This window comes from Mytilus edulis, chromosome 9, assembly GCF_963676685.1.
Source record: "Mytilus edulis chromosome 9, xbMytEdul2.2, whole genome shotgun sequence".
NCBI lineage: Eukaryota > Metazoa > Mollusca > Bivalvia > Mytilida > Mytilidae > Mytilus > Mytilus edulis.
This window is the reverse complement of record NC_092352.1, coordinates 34,107,202-34,123,583: the sequence shown is the minus strand read 5'-3', so window position 1 is coordinate 34,123,583 and position 16,382 is coordinate 34,107,202. Positions and strand designations below refer to the sequence as shown.

Below are 16,382 nucleotides of genomic sequence, written 5' to 3'. Positions count from 1 at the left end.
CATCTTGAAAAATTACTAGTATTTATTTTCAGTTCTTACCAGGCCAGTTCATTCATTTTCAAAATCCTCCTGCAATCCTCCAATCACACCTTAGTCACTGTTGAGCAAATGAGAGTGATTATTGAATGCATATTAGTCCCCGAGGGTATCACCAGCCCAGTAGCCAGTACTTCGGAATTTGCATGAAAATACGGATTTATTGTGTTATAAAAATTTGCTGTTACAAAATGATAGAAATTATTATAAATTAAGGAATGTATCTCCCTCATGCAAAGCTCTGATTCCTTTCATGGATTTGGCTATACTTTTTGGACCTTTTGGATTATAGCTCTTCATCTTTTATATAAGCTTTGGATTTCAAATATTTTGGCCACGAGCATCACTGAAGAGACATGTATTGTCGAAATGCGCATCTGGTGCAAGAAAATTGGTACCGTTTATTTTATTGATGACAGACACTTGTCTCTGAAAAAATCACCATATATACCCTTATAAAACAGAAGCGTTCATACTGGAACTTTATAGAACTTTATAGAAATGACACTAGATCACGCACTTTAATATATTTCGATTCTGCGGTTGTCTGTCCCACTGAAACTTGTAATTTCGTAAATTTATATTATTAAAGTATATGCAAAATGATGTATGACATGCGTATTTCAGTTATCGAAACCCTTTTTACCAGGCCTTTTATTTAGGTCAAGCACGTATTAGTTCGTCTTCTCAAATTGTGGAATGTCAATGTTAAACAAAACAAAAATAAACGTGGCAGTTTGTAGATTATTCAAAGTGCATTTAGGAATTAAAATAAATCTGTTATAAGACATATATCGAAAGGAATTGAATGTTAGCCAATATAAGCAGACGTATGGCCTTCAACAATGGGAAAAAACCCATACCGTATGGTCGCCTTAAAATAACTCGACCTGAAGAATACATGACAATACAATTGATAAAAGTAACGACCTATTGTATAACAAACCCATGAACGAAAAACAAATATATAGACATGAACATCCAACAAGTGCTCAGATATAGGCTTCTGACTTGGGACAGGCACGAATGTGGTGAGGATAAAAATGTTTGTAAGTGTTTAACCCTCTCCTCTGGAACTACAGATTTAGACTACACAATGGTCCAAGTTTCCTACCAGAAGTATAAAAGTACACAATAACAATTAAACATAGATCTATAAATGAAGGAAATAACACTTTTTTAATCGCTGTGTGTATGATTGAGCTATTATAAGGTCTATAATGTTCTCAATGCTCTTCAACTTTGTACTTGTTTGGCTTTATAACTATTTTGATCTGAGCGTCACTGATGAGTTTTATTTATGTAAACGAAACGCGCGTCTGGCGTATAATATTATAATCCTAGTACCTTTGATAACTGGCTATAATGAAACATTATTCTCCCGTTTCAACCTTTATTTCAATCACAGCAAAATGTTAAGAAACAGGTATAGAGAATATTAAAATGTATTTGGGAAAGTTTCTTCTTACTCCAAAATATGGGGGAAATGTATTAAATATATAACAGAAGATGTGGTATGAGTGCCAACGGACTTCATAAATGTCATTTGCACCTGACCCATTTCTCTTATAACTATCACATTTGTTATTTATTTCCTTGTGATATGTCCGGAGGTTATTTACGTGTGGTCTAAGACATTTATACATTTGTATTAACATGGGCCATACACTTTCATAAATGTCATTTCACCTGACCCTCTTCTCTCATAACTTGCAACGTTAGTGAGTTCCTGTTTTTTGTCCTGATCATGAGGTCATTATCTTATTTTCTGAATCTTGTTGGCTGTAATTTAAATGATATAAAAATTATAATAATTGTTCAATAATATCAGTTAAAACATTAGGACAAATCCGATTTGTTTTTATATAAATAAAAATCTTCACTAGGTCAAGGCTTTGCTCGTTTATCTTTACTAAAAGGTTTGTTTAGGATTTTTTCTTAGTACACAGCTGGCCAAGATCTCATGATATGCCCTATTTCTGCTTACAGAAATTTTTGCAAGAATGAAATGAAAAATGTAGACTGTAGAACGCAAGTCAGTAAATAGGGGTTCAGCAGAAAATGTAGAAGGATGTTCTTGAACGTCTACAAACGCTAAAGAGTCCAAAACTCTGGAAAAGCAATTCTAATTTTTTTTAAATAGAAAATTGTTGCTTACTCTCGTTAATCCCAACAACATAAGTAAGTTACTTCAATGCAAACACAAAGCCATATTAAGTATATGACATCGTCCAGTATTTTAATTTATATTAAGATGTTAGTATTTTCTTTTTCAGTATCTGGAACTACGTTTTAACAAGAGTGTTAGAATATTAGTCACAATTTGTTTTTGTGTCTACATGGTAAGTTTTACCTTTGTATTAGACTCGTATCTATTACTTGATTTATTTCACTTGACTGGGTGGGGCTTAATCGGTTCGCTTATTGAAGAATCTATCTATAGACAAGTGTTCAGTTATTCGTCCTATATCATACTATCAGTTCTTTTGTATATCAGTTTAGTGACACTGATAGGTGTTTAGAAATCAATTATAACGATAACGGCCATCATCCTTATCACACACATCTTCAAAGAGACTATCCGTATGGAAATTAAAACGTAAGCTCCGCCCGATCAGTTGAAATAACATTGGTAATATGTTTGGTTGAGCTTACGGGGTTTTCACCTCCCTAGTGATAACGAAAGTTGCTGTTTTATAACTCATCACGACGCATTACATACACTGGTCTGGTCTGAGTCAACATGGTATGTCCTGTTAATGTGAAATATATCTTTCCTTGTGAATTTCAACTCACTCGTTAAATGAATGAAAATATTATATTTACTTACAGTTTGTACAGGTCTCCTAGAATGTCATGGAATAGATAGAAATTCTTTTGTAATATTAGAGACGAAATTATGATATAAAAGTTGTTCTGATAGGAACAGATATCATACCATTTTTATAACAATCGTTTACAGAAATAAAAGTTATGAGGAACACATATATCTTGCCATCTGTTGTTTAATGGTATACGAAAGGGGAGCAGTTTGAGGCATAGTTTTCACTGTAATATGAGATTCCATTTATGTCTACATTTACCAATGAGATAAAGTTTTCTATTTTAGTAATGAAAACGGGAAAAGAGGAAAGTTTAACAAATAAACTCATATTTTATATAAATAACAAATCTAAACAACATTTAATTGTAGAAGTAAAACATACATTGACATTTTTTAATACCAACCAGTCATTTTAATTTTATGTTAAGCTATATAGTGTTTGACAAATTCAGTACTTATGTTTCTAGTTTTGGCTTTCTGGTTCTGCGAAAAGTACCATGATTAAAAAAAAAAGAATCATCTTGATAGGATTGTGCTGCATCATTTGAGCTGTATTATCTCAACTTTTCAAAGGTTATTGTACAAAATATGTAGTCTTCAGTAACAAATTGAGCTGCTTAACATGTAGCCAGTGCACAACAGCGGACTGAACAGGGTACACTAATAATTTTTGAATTTTCTTCAGGACACCTTTTAATTTTATAGTTGTGTTGTTTCTCTTTCATTTCACTTACTCCATGACGTAGCGACTGGTGTTTATATCTATCCATACCTTTATGAAACTGTTGCACTTTAGATTATTCTAGCAACTGTAGTTGTAGATGTAATTTATATATTTTCCAAAACGTCTGACTGAATTTCATTTCTTAGAAATACTTGCAGTTTAATAGAAGTGGTTTTTTTCATTTGCCCTTTAAGTACTATTATTTATAAAAGAGGGACGAAAGATACCAAAGGGACAGTCAAACTCATAAATCTAAAACAAACTGACAACGCCATGGCTAAAAATAAAAAAGACAAACAGAAAAACAATAGTACACACGACACAACATAGAAAACTAAAGAATAAACAACACGAACCCCACCAAAAACTAGGGGTGATCTCAGGTGCTCCGGAAGGGTAAGCAGATCCTGCTCCACATGTGGCACCCGTCGTGTTGCTTAAGTGATTACAAATCCGGTAAATAGTCTAATTCGGTAGGACATATTCATGAAAGGGAAGGGGATTGTAGTTACGACGTAAGGAACATATCCGATATCATTTGTGAAACGGTTTTACTGCACTCGTTCTATTAAAGCAGTCAAAATGCGTTGACTGTATATTTCTATGTCATATACAATCACTGACCCGATATCACTTTTCCTTATGAATATTTAAAAAGAAATTGCAGAAATAATATTGAATATTCATACGACCTCTTCAACCGGTTCTTGTTTCCAATGCATACAACGATGCGTGGAACGACTCAACATTGTTTCTTTTGCAATTATTGGAAAAACATATTTAATTTGTCAATATTTTTTGTTTGCAACCTATAAATCATGATGTTTTATGCTTATGGTTGATATTTAAGTCCATACTCAAACGATTTCGTTCACCATCGAGTGTTGGTTTCAACAGGTAAATGTAATTTCATTGTGTTGTATATTTCTCCGCGAGCATGATGTCAGGCCTTTTTTAGATTGCAGTATAAAGTTCAGTTTTAGTCTCTGACTTTCACTCGATATTTATACAAACTTATTATTTAAAACGCATGACGCCTTCAATGCAATTTATAAATAAATACCAAACGGCCAACACCATTTCAAAGTAACTTGACAGGTCGTTTTCTGTCAGATCGATATGCGTTCCATAATGCATAAACTGTATATGATCGACGTATCTCTTGATAAAAAAAAACCAACGAATTACTCAACCTAGTTTTTATTATAGTCCCTTCTAAAGAGATTATATTTCGTTAAGAGGTTTTTTGCTCAAAGGAATGCAATAATAGTAAATCTATATTTACTTCTTTAAATTGTCTTATTTTTCAGATAATGTATATGGCAATCGTTTTATATGCTCCAGCTCTGGCATTTAATGCAGGTAGCTATGAATTTTACTATAGAATTAAGAAGAAAAAAAAAATAACGGAAGGTAATGACGGTAATTAAATGAGACGTACTTTAAATAAATACTTAGTTATTAGTTTTTTTTTAGGCTTTTATTTCTTTCTTTTTTGATAACCATTAATCAGTTTTGTGATGTTAATCATAATTGACGATTGTTTTCATATGATCACACTTTGAGACCGATGGATGTGGCTATTATCTTCAGGTCCATTGTTTGTTATGTAGTACTTAAACCGTTTTCTGTTCTTATAACACCTAGGCTTTCATTTATTCGACACTGAGCGTTCCAGGTGAAGGTAAATCCAGACAAAAATCTTACAGCACATTCAATTTAAACATTAGGAGGTATATGTATTGTATTTTAAGCTCCGACGGCTGAAATAAGTGATTTGATGGTTGCAAATTAAGTATACTGGCGACGCGTTTGCGCAGCCAGTAAATGGGGATTTGCGACTATCAAATCACCAATTTATGCCATCTGAGCTTAAAAGACAATATTGTTATCTCCATTATAATGAAACTGACAGAAAACAACGTAAAATCATACGTCGCGTGCGCTCGCGCGTAAGTTTTCATAGCATCAATCGTAGATTTTCTTCGTTCATTTTTTTCAACAGTAAAACATAATTCAACATTTAAAAGTTGTTTATTCTTATTGTAAACTTTTTTGTTTTAATAATTCTATTATTCTGATGACAGTAACTGGACTTTCGCTGTGGGGAACAATATTATCTGCTGGGATTGTATGCATAGTATATACATCTATAGTAAGTATACATATACAAATGTGTAATCCATTAGAACTACGTATTGTGTATTAATTGATAATCATAGTACTGAAACAGAGTAAATGTTACTCATAGAATTGAGACAAAATTATAATGTTTGTTATAATATTGAAACAAATTGTAAATGTTACTCATGCTATTAAAACAAGAGTTATTACCAATGTTATTTCAACTGATCGGGCGGAGTTTATTTTTAATTTGCATAAGGACAGTCTATTTGAAGATGTGTGTGATAAGGATGATTGCCGTTATAATTATTACTGATTTCTAATCACCTATCAGTGTCATCAAATGAATTTACAAAACAATGATTGCACACTTTATTGATGAGTTTATCCTAAAACACCTATGTTAAGATGGACTGGTTTATTATGAGCGAACCAGCTAGACTCCGCCCAGTCAAGTGAAATAACTTGAGTAATAATACAGCATTGCACACAAAAAAAGAGAGTTAGTGTCAGTTATAGTATTGAAACATAGAGTAAATGTTAGCAATAGTAAATCGCATGTTCCTGTTATTCAGCTAGAGTAATCATTAGAGAGCAATGTTGTGTTTCAGCATTACATGTAATAGACAGTTCTTTCAGAATATGTGTAAGGAATCCTTATAAGAAACTTGTAAAAAGCATTTGAAAATTATAAGTATAGCATACTCTGATGTTACATTGCAATAAGAAGTACCAATGTTTAAGTATGAATAGTTCCAAGATGATTAGTTTGCAAAATCTGATAAAAAATCTCTTGATTCTTATTTAAATAAATGTATGAATGTGGTACTTAAGAGAATATCATATTTTGAAAATAATTTAGAAGTAAATAAACGAGTACATAATACACCTATTTCCAGAATAAGAAATAAACTTCAAATACTTTCAAAGCGGTTTGTGTTTGTACCGGCCGACAAAGCAGCCAACAATATGGTGGGGGTATGCTGTAAATACTAGACGGACGTTCTTAAGAATGAAGTTTTAAATTCATCTATATTCAAGTCCATCCGCTCCACAGAGAGTCATATAGTAAACAAGAATATCACAACCACATCAAAGCATAAGGTTTCTTCTTATCATTTGAAGGTCCCTACTATGTATTGGCTACCTAAACTAAATGTACACAAAAAAACATTTAAATATCGTTTCATCTCGGCCTCTAGTAAGTGTTCTACAAGTAAGCATTCAGTGCTCTTAACTAGTTCATTAACTACTATTAAAGAGTTATCATAAACTATTGTAATAAAATATATGAACATAGTGGTATAAACCATTTTTGGAGTGTTAAAAATTCTTTGGATGTTTCAGATAAATTACGTGCTTTTGATGGTCCTTTTGATTCTGTTAATAGTTTTGATGTTTCTACTCTTTACACTACATTTCCACACTAGCTTATTAAACAAAAGTTTTCCTATTTAATTAAATGGTCGTTTGGTAAAGCTGAATGTAGATATATTTGTTGCAATTCATTTAAAGCCTTCTTCTCTAATGAGAAAGGTAAATATGCTAGATATACTTGCTTGAGGTGTGATGAGATGATTGAAGCTGTTAATTTTCTCCTTGATAATATTTAAGTAAGTTTCGGCAACAAAGTTTATCGACAGGTTGTAGGTATCCCAATGGGCACTGATTGTGCCCTTTTAATAGCAGACTTGTTTTTGTACTGTTACGAATCACAGTTCATGACTAAACTCAGTAAAGACCCGTCGAAATTGCATTTAATTGATAAATTCAACAACACTTACCATTATCTTAATGATATGTTTTCGTTAAATAATCAAAAATTTTCTCAATATACTGCGGAAATTTACCAAAAGGAACTTACTTTAAATAAATCAAATGTATTCGGTAATAACTGTCCTTTCCTGGATTTAGATATTTCGGCTTTAAACGGGAAACTCCACACTAAAATTTACGTTCGCTATGCCCGTGTCTGTTGTGACGTTTTTGATTTTAACGAACGCAACCTATGTATTACTGGTGAATTATTAAACCAGGGATATCATTACCATAAATTACTTAAAACCTTTACTAAATTTATCCAAAGATATAAAGAGTTGGTTTTGAAGTTTGGTTGTAAACTTATTTCAAACGGGATAGCACATCCTCATTTTTAAGGAAATGTTGTTAACCATGCCCGGAAATTGAAAATGATCCATGTGAACTTGTCGCTCCTTCAAACAAACTTATTCTTAAAGGTTACCTATTCAACACTGTAATAAGATCATTGAATATTGTTTTTATCGGTATAAATATTGATTTTGTTATCAGTAAATTAAAAGCTAACTAAATGTTACTAGTATGTTATATCTATATACTGTAAACCAACTTATTTTCGCGAGCGATTTATTTTCGCGACTTTCGCGAATAGAAAAATAACGCGAATATTAATCGTCGCGAATATGTTATACATGGATCATTCATTATTGAACTTCAGAAAATCGCAAAATTAAATAGCCGCGAAGTGATCTAAATTGGGTAAAACGCGAAATTAAGTATCCGCGAAAATAAGTTGGTTTACAGTACATATTCATGGATCTACAATCTGTCGATACCTGTAACTTGGCATTGCACAAGGTCATGTTTTTTCTCTGGCTGTTTATGACGTCTTTACACTAAATCCATTGGATGTTGGATGTGTACGAATTGATAGTTTAGTCTTAGTTGCATGATTTTTTTATTAGTTGTTAGTGGCTTTGAACTAGCTGTCAGATAACTGCGAGTACTCTCAGATCTGTTCATTGTGTCTTTTTGTGTCGGGATGTATAAGTACCGGGCCACGTCCACTTGTCTTTTTGTCCATCTGATGAGTTAAGCCTTTTTCAACTGATTTTTATAGTTAGTTCTTATGTTGTACTGTTATACCACTGTCCCAGGTTAGGGGGAGGTTTGGGATCCCGCTAACATGTTTAACCCCGCCACATTATTTATGTATGTGCCTGTCCCAAGTCAGGAGCCTGTAATTCAGTGGTTGTCGTTTGTTTATGTGTTACATATTTGTTTTTCGTTCCTTTTGTTTTTTTACATAAATAAGGCCGTTAGTTTTCTCGTTTGAATTGTTTTACATTATCATATCGGGGCCTTTTATAGCTCATTATGCGGTATGGGCTTTGCTCATTGTTGAAGGCCGTACAGTGACCTATAGTTGTTACTGTCTGTGTCATTTTGGTCTTTTGTGGATAATTGTCTCATTGACAATCATACCACATCTTCTTTTTAACATTCAAGCCACAGATAAACTACATGAGCTTCCCTCTTCCTATTGTTTACAAATAAAAATGTATGTGATGAACTTGAATACTATTTAATTAAACTTAGGTTGCCTCTTTCTCCACATTCAAATAAAAAACTCAACGGTAATTTCCAAAAAAAGGTAAATCCACTTAAACGACAAAATCATACGTTAGACAATATCAACAAACAGCACAAAAGGAAAACAACCGTCATATTTCTGACTTGGTTCAGGCATTTTCGAAGAAAATTATGAGTGTCAAATATTTTTTTTTCGAATTATATAAATGCGTTTATTACATTGGTTGCAATGAATTACATTGATTTCCCAGTTAGATAAAAACCGATAATTTCACATGTGAAATAAACGTGGTTATTTCACTCTCTGACGTCATACAACAATAGGCGTTGTCAAGACGTCGATAACGTCGGATCAAAACAAATTGTCAATGCGTAGGAAAAAGATATAGTTCCTTACATTTTCTACATTAATTTCATAAAAAAAGCCATTTGCCAATGTAATAAAAAGAATAACTAATCGCCGTATTTGAATATCAAAAATAAGACAACGCGTGGATTAAACGAGTGCGCGCAGCACTCGTTTAATCCATGCGTCGTTCGGTCACGCGTTGTCTTATTTTTGATATTCAAATACGGCGATTAGTTATACTATAATTATTGCCATTTCTTCTTTTAGGGAGGTATGAAAGCAGTTTTATGGACTGATAGTTTTCAAGCCGTGCTTATGCTAACAGGTATCGTGGTAACCCTTATTTTGGGTTCTGTGAAAGTTGGTGGGATGTCAGCAGTTTGGAAAATTGCAGATGAATATGGAAGAATAAATTTTACTGAGTAAATAAATTATCAAAATATAGGAAATATTGTCGAAGTTGTAGGCATTTTTGCAACGTGTTTGCACTTGTTCGCAGACAATTTTTAATGAGCTCCTACTCTCTCAGATTTGTCTCTCTTTAAATCCTTTGGTACAATAGTTATTGTTAGTATATGATGTAAAACTATCAGTATGGTGATAAAAATTACATCAAATTTAAATCTGGCATGTTTTTCCCTGTTTTAAAAAAAAAATTCCTGTTACAAAACTTTAAATTTTTTGGAAAACTAAGGATTTTCTTATCCAAGGAATAGATTACCTTAGCCGTATTTGGTACAACTTTTTTGAATTTTGGGTCCTCAATGATCTTCAACTTTGTACTTGTTTTGTTATATAACCGTTCTGATTTGAGCGTCACAGATGAGTCTTATGCGTCTGGTGTACTAAATTATAATCCTGGTACCTTTGATAACTATTCACATCACTGGGTCGATGCCACTGCTGGTGGACGTTTCGTCCCCGATGGTATCACCAGGCCAGTAGTCCACACTTCGGTGTTACACGAATATCCATTATATGGTCATTTGTTTAAAAAATTCCTGTCACAAAACTTTGAATTTTACGAAAAACTAAGGATTTTCTTATACCAGGAATAGATTACCTTAGCCTTATTCGGCACAACTTTGTGGAATTTTGGGTCCTCAATGCTCTTCAACTTTGTACTTGTTTGGCTTTATAACTGTTTTGAACTGAGCGTCACTGATGAGTCTTATGTAGACGAAACGCGCGTCTGGCGTACTAAATTTTAATCCTGGTACCTTTGATAACTATTTAAATTAAATTAAGGTAAACAAAACGAAAAAAAGGTGGTAACTTCGGGAAATGGAAATAAATCACTCATTGTCCGTCCTGTTAAAAATAAAAATCAAGTAATCAGTTGTGTTTAGTCATTTTTCTAACCAAGAAAAGGAAAACGACACTGAGGCTACGCTACCAATATTGGTGGTCATCGGTGACGCATATTTTACGTTACTGTCAAGTAAATTCTGGAATTAACCAATTGAATGTAAAAACTTTCTTTTATAGCCAATAGTATAGTATAATTTATACTTGCGAAATCTAAAACGTTTTAACAATTTTTTTATCAACATTGGTCTTTGCCATTTTTTTTTATAAGCAGTCAATCTATGTATTATTAGTTACATAGTGTGTTAGGGACCTAATACGATATATACGGGGTCAGCAGCACACTATCAAATTCTTCAAAGTCATAATCTTGTTCTTTCTCCTGCAGATATTCCCGGAGTATATTTGCACACTTTCTGTTTGCCTTCAGAGTATTATCGGCATTCACATTTAATCTTTTGGCATCAACTTCTTGATTTGTTGTGCTTGCAAATCGTTGCGAACATCTCGTTGACGCCATGTTTACTATACAAAGGGACGTAACTCCACTACTAACCGTGTAGTGAAATAAGCCCCGCCTCTAATCTAATATGGGATATACACTTAAGATGAATGACATTATCAAAATAATTTTACGACTTAGTACGATTATGTTGTTTATCCTTTGAAAAGCTCTTTGAAGCATACATAAAATTCATGAAAGATACATAGCTTATCATTTTGTTTGAACAAAAATGCGTTAAATTAGAAGCCAAACTATATTATAAAATCCCAAAAGTTGTGTCAATATGACTCATATAAACAGTAAATAGAGACGTCATTGTTACAGTAACATTTGCTGTTAACACAGAAGTGCTGACAACATGTTTGCAATGCTCTAGGAGTCGAAATAGCAACGTTGACCCTGGGGTATCAAAGATATCAAGATTATAATTTGATAGCTTATAAAATCGTCGTAGAGCTGTCAAAACCGAAAAGATAAGAGCTTTGTATGAGAAAATGTCAATCAAACAATATCCTTTTCATCATACCAGTGCCGAAATACTGGCTACTGGAATCTGTGAATATAAGTACACTTGCAGAGGTATCGGCTTTATTAGAGTATTATAATTCACTGTACCAATTTCAATGCATCAAATGCGCATTTCCGCAAGAATAGCAGAGGCATCGACCCGTACTAATACAAAATCATTTGATAAACAAATACTAACTCAATTGTTGGTTTTTAGGCTAAGATAAAGAAACGTTTTATGTTATATTATTATAGGTGTTGTTAGTGAAGCCAATTTACAGAAATCAAGAATACAAAGCAATACATGAAGCGATGGAATCAAATTTTGTTTTTATTTACAATTCTGTTTTTTGATGCAATACCCGATGTAAACCAGATTCTTTATCAAGATGCAAATTAATTAAATGATTTTTTAAATATGTAGTTTTAGCTTTAGTATGTCAACACGTTATACTGTATGGGGTGCTATAATTGGTCAAACATTTATGTGGACTATACTGTTCGGAACCAATCAGGCAATGGTACAAAGAACGCTGACATGTCCTTCACTTAAAAACTCACAAAGGTAAGGAAACTTTTATGTGACGTCGAATTTGTGGTACGAAGATTGTATTATATTTACAAAAAAAAACTTATTCCATTCGGACTAATATACACCTTCGTGTGAAAATCTATTTCGATTATTAAACTTTTATGTAATGATGCCATGCATTAATTAATGTCAAATTGGTATGAAAGTCCAATAATCTCTGTCGGTCAGATGGACAAATACCCTTTACAATCATTATATATACAAAATAAAGTAACATACTACTTGTCGTATCTGAGTCACTGATCTCTTCACGGTTACACCTATTATATGGCTACATATAAATACAGTCACCTCTGGTTTTGATAGGTACTTTGAATTCAATGTTTCGTGTAGTTTACCACGCTCTTTCCACGTTATATAAATAACCCTCGCAATAACTCTGTGAAGGGTCGCTTGTTGGCGGCATGTTAGTTTGTAAATATTCTGACCCTATATAAGATGCAATATTTGTCACTGTCAGTCCAAATGTCCCATCATTCATCCCAGATTTGTTTTGTGTTCCTCTATATTCATGAAATATTTGCTAAAGGACTTTAATCACAAGCAAGCCGTATTCAATCACAAAGAAATGTTTACGTTGATAACTGAACAATAGTAGAAGTTCTTGGTCATATGAACCTAGGGACTATTCTTTATTCCATTTTTTTTGTCCTATAATTAAAGAACATTAGCGCGCTCACATACCCCCACGTCCCCACATTCATGAAATAAAATAACTGTTAGAAAAAAAATGAATCATAATTGTCTACATAGTTGTCCCTATGATCTACAAAATTTCATGAAATTCTGTTTGGTTTCAGAGGAGTTGCAATGACAAACTGTTGCAGTAGTATATATAAAAACAAATAAGTTCAAAGGGGAGTAACTCATAGAATTTTTTTTTATAATTACCTGTCGAGATGTACATCTGCATAGTATTTCCTTAATATGTAAAAAGGTTTCATGACATGTTATTGTGTGGTTTCAGAGGAGTTGCGATGACAAACTGTTATAGTAGTATATTGAAGCATATAAGTTCAAAGGGCGTAACTCCTAGAAAAAAAATTGAATCGTAATTTCCTGTCGATACGCACATCTACATAGTATGTCCTTATTATCTAAAAGAGGGACGAAATATACCAGAGGGACGGTCAAACTCATAAATCGAAAACAAACTGACAACGCTCTAAAAAAGGTTTCGTGAAATTCTGTTTTGTTGTCTGGTTTGAGAGGATTTGCGATGACAAGAAACAAGACTGACGGACGTGTCAAAAACATTATATCCTCCGCAACTTCGTTGCGTAGGGTAAAATTACTATAACTGAAGAAATCTGAAAATAAAAAGCCTATGCAGTATTTTTGCAGGCGTTGGACTATGAATACAAGTATCACCTTCCAACTTTTAGAATTCAACACATTTATAATTTAACGTCATAAACGTAAAACTACTATTCTGACTCTCAATCGGAAAACGAAAAATATATTTTTAAACTGCAATTTCTAAAAAAACATGCAAAATTCGGTATAACTATCATAAGCTGCGTACTCCCAAAGCAATATTCATTAGCAGAGGATCTTCATGGAAATGGAAGGTCATCAAGTGTGGTATGTTATAGTAGATGTGTTTCCTCGGTTTTAGTTGTAACCCGGATTTATTTTCTCTGAATCGATTTATTACTCTTTTGATTAGCGGCGTACTACTCTTGCCTTTATTAACTTAGTGCTAGAAAATACAAATAACAAATATAAAGCGTTTCAAAAAGCAACATTCTGAGACAGTAACTTAACCTAACCAGTTTACTTTGTTGACAATATACCGGTTTTTTTTGCCTATATAATAACTTAATACGAAATTGTTTTATTAGAATTCTTATTTCAACTGCTAAGACTTTGCAATCAATATTTATTACAGGGCTTTGTGGATAAGTGTACCTGGACTAATGATGATACTAGTGGTAGGAGGATTGAATGGTCTGGTAGTCTTTGCTTACTATCATACCTGTGACCCTCTGTCATCAGGAACTATTAAAGCGGGTGACCAGGTTTGATATTATTGAAGCCTTAATAAAAAAGAAAAAAAAAACAAACAATTTTTGAAGCAGTACAATATATCACTTAAATTATTATCTGTAATCCACTGTTAAGTGATATGTCATATAGTGCCTTCAAGGTAATCACTGTATGGTTGATATTTGAAAAAAAGTACTTTATTGTTTTCTTGTTTTGGGATTTATAACGTTTCATATATCAATCGTAAAATGGAACGGGTGTAAGATGAGAAAATATCTTTTACGGCCAGATTGTCAGATTTTCCATCTCAGATTAAGCTTGCACAAGTCACCAACAATTGTATATGTTATTAAAAGTTGCACTAGATTTCAGTGTTTTTAGTCCCCTGATTAACATACGATAGACATTCAAAATCATTCAGAACTCTTAAGGAAAATCGATGTTTAAGTTACCGTTATATCAGTCAGATTGAACAGAAGGACAAAACAAACAAAATTCTGGAAATTATTGCGTGCGTTTATTATTGCGATTTTTAAAAAAAGAAGATAAGTGCAAGATTAATTATTGGCATTTCAGGAAAATCATTATGTACATATATATGTATCCGATATCAGAATGCGAGTTTTCAATATTGCAATACTCAAACATTCGTATTATTTGCATTCATAAAAAACCTGAATTTACCGTTGTTACAGTAAACGAACATTTTTATTCAAAATGATCAACTAGAAACTGGTATATTCCATATTTGTTTTATATAATTTAAGTTATTACCATTGTTTGTAATGGACATAATGGGAATTTATCCTGGAGTATGTGGTATTTTTATTGCTGCTGTCTTTAGTGGTGCACTAAGGTACGTGTCTACTAGTGAGAATAAGAGAATGCTGCAATTGTTTATAATAATAAATTAAGTGAAGGATATAACAAAATTGTCCAAATCTATCGTCTGATTTCGAAATATAAACAAACTAAAACTGTTTAATGAATCAACATCAGAACAAGTACTTACAAATATGAACAATTTAGATAAAAGTCTCGATTTTAGAAAAAATAAACAGCTGCGCCATGAGCGCATGATACGCCCGACGTCTTGTGTGGAAGTTTTATGCAATGATCATAAATAGTTTCTGAGAAAGTTTTAAGCAATTACCATTTATTGCTTTTGAGACATGGCGGGACATGTGAACCCCCCCCCCCACCCTGTTTTCTTATTACAAATATCACTAATAAAATTTTGAATCAAACCAAAAAGTATACAGATCTTTAGATTAATATAACAAAGAAGTGTGTACAGTTTCAAGCAATAATCATAAATTGTTTTTGAGATACGGCGTGACATGTAAAAAAAAACCTCCCCTTTTTTACAAAATACTCAATAACCTAAAAATAAGATAAGTCGTTCTCAAGTTACGGTGCGACATGTTTACGCCGGACAGACAGACGGACAGACGGACGGACAGACTGACGGACGGACGGACACCGGACATTTGTATACCATAATACGTCCCGTCAAAATTTTGACGGGCGTATAAAAACTGGACTATTTTAACCGGGTTTGACGAAATCCAGAAACCAGCCCCGTTTTTGATTACACCATGCAAATGTTTTTATTCGAGCGGCACTGACGAGTTTATTGCTGACATCATGCGCGTCTGGCTTCGTAATCATATGCCTGGTATCGTTGATAAGTTTTTATATCATAAAGAAGACTGTTTGGCAGGCGTTGAATACACTAGTAATTTTGGGGCTCTTTATAACTTGTTTGTTCGGTGTGAGCCAAGGCTCCGTGTTGAAGGCCGTACATTGAACTTTTATAAATTGTTATTTGGATGGAGAGTTGTCTCATTGGCACTCACACCAAATCCTCCTACATCTATTTAAGGTAGATCATAAGTATATACATTTTGAGACAAATTTTTTTTTATAATTTGCCAAAATGAAGATTTAACTATGCTTTTTTCAAATATATAATAAAAAGTATGGGTCACCTTGCTATTTTTCAAGCTATGAGTCGATGAAAATTGCCTCAATTTGGTCAGATTGTTCATGAAAAATACATTTGTGTGCATA

At 33.0% G+C, this 16,382-nt stretch overlaps 1 protein-coding gene across 3 annotated transcripts in view; it reads left to right on the top strand.

Annotated features, from left to right (window-relative positions):
• LOC139488197 (sodium-coupled monocarboxylate transporter 1-like) overlaps positions 1 to 16,382 on the top strand; it is a 58,581-nt gene that overhangs the window by 32,903 nt on the left and 9,296 nt on the right. For all 3 annotated transcript variants that reach the window (XM_071273652.1, XM_071273653.1, XM_071273654.1), the window contains 7 exons: positions 2,313 to 2,378; positions 4,895 to 4,946; positions 5,672 to 5,739; positions 9,676 to 9,830; positions 12,153 to 12,293; positions 14,212 to 14,341; positions 15,077 to 15,165. In XM_071273652.1, coding sequence (XP_071129753.1) covers positions 2,313 to 2,378; positions 4,895 to 4,946; positions 5,672 to 5,739; positions 9,676 to 9,830; positions 12,153 to 12,293; positions 14,212 to 14,341; positions 15,077 to 15,165 — 701 coding nt within the window. The remainder of the gene's footprint in view (positions 1 to 2,312; positions 2,379 to 4,894; positions 4,947 to 5,671; positions 5,740 to 9,675; positions 9,831 to 12,152; positions 12,294 to 14,211; positions 14,342 to 15,076; positions 15,166 to 16,382) is intronic.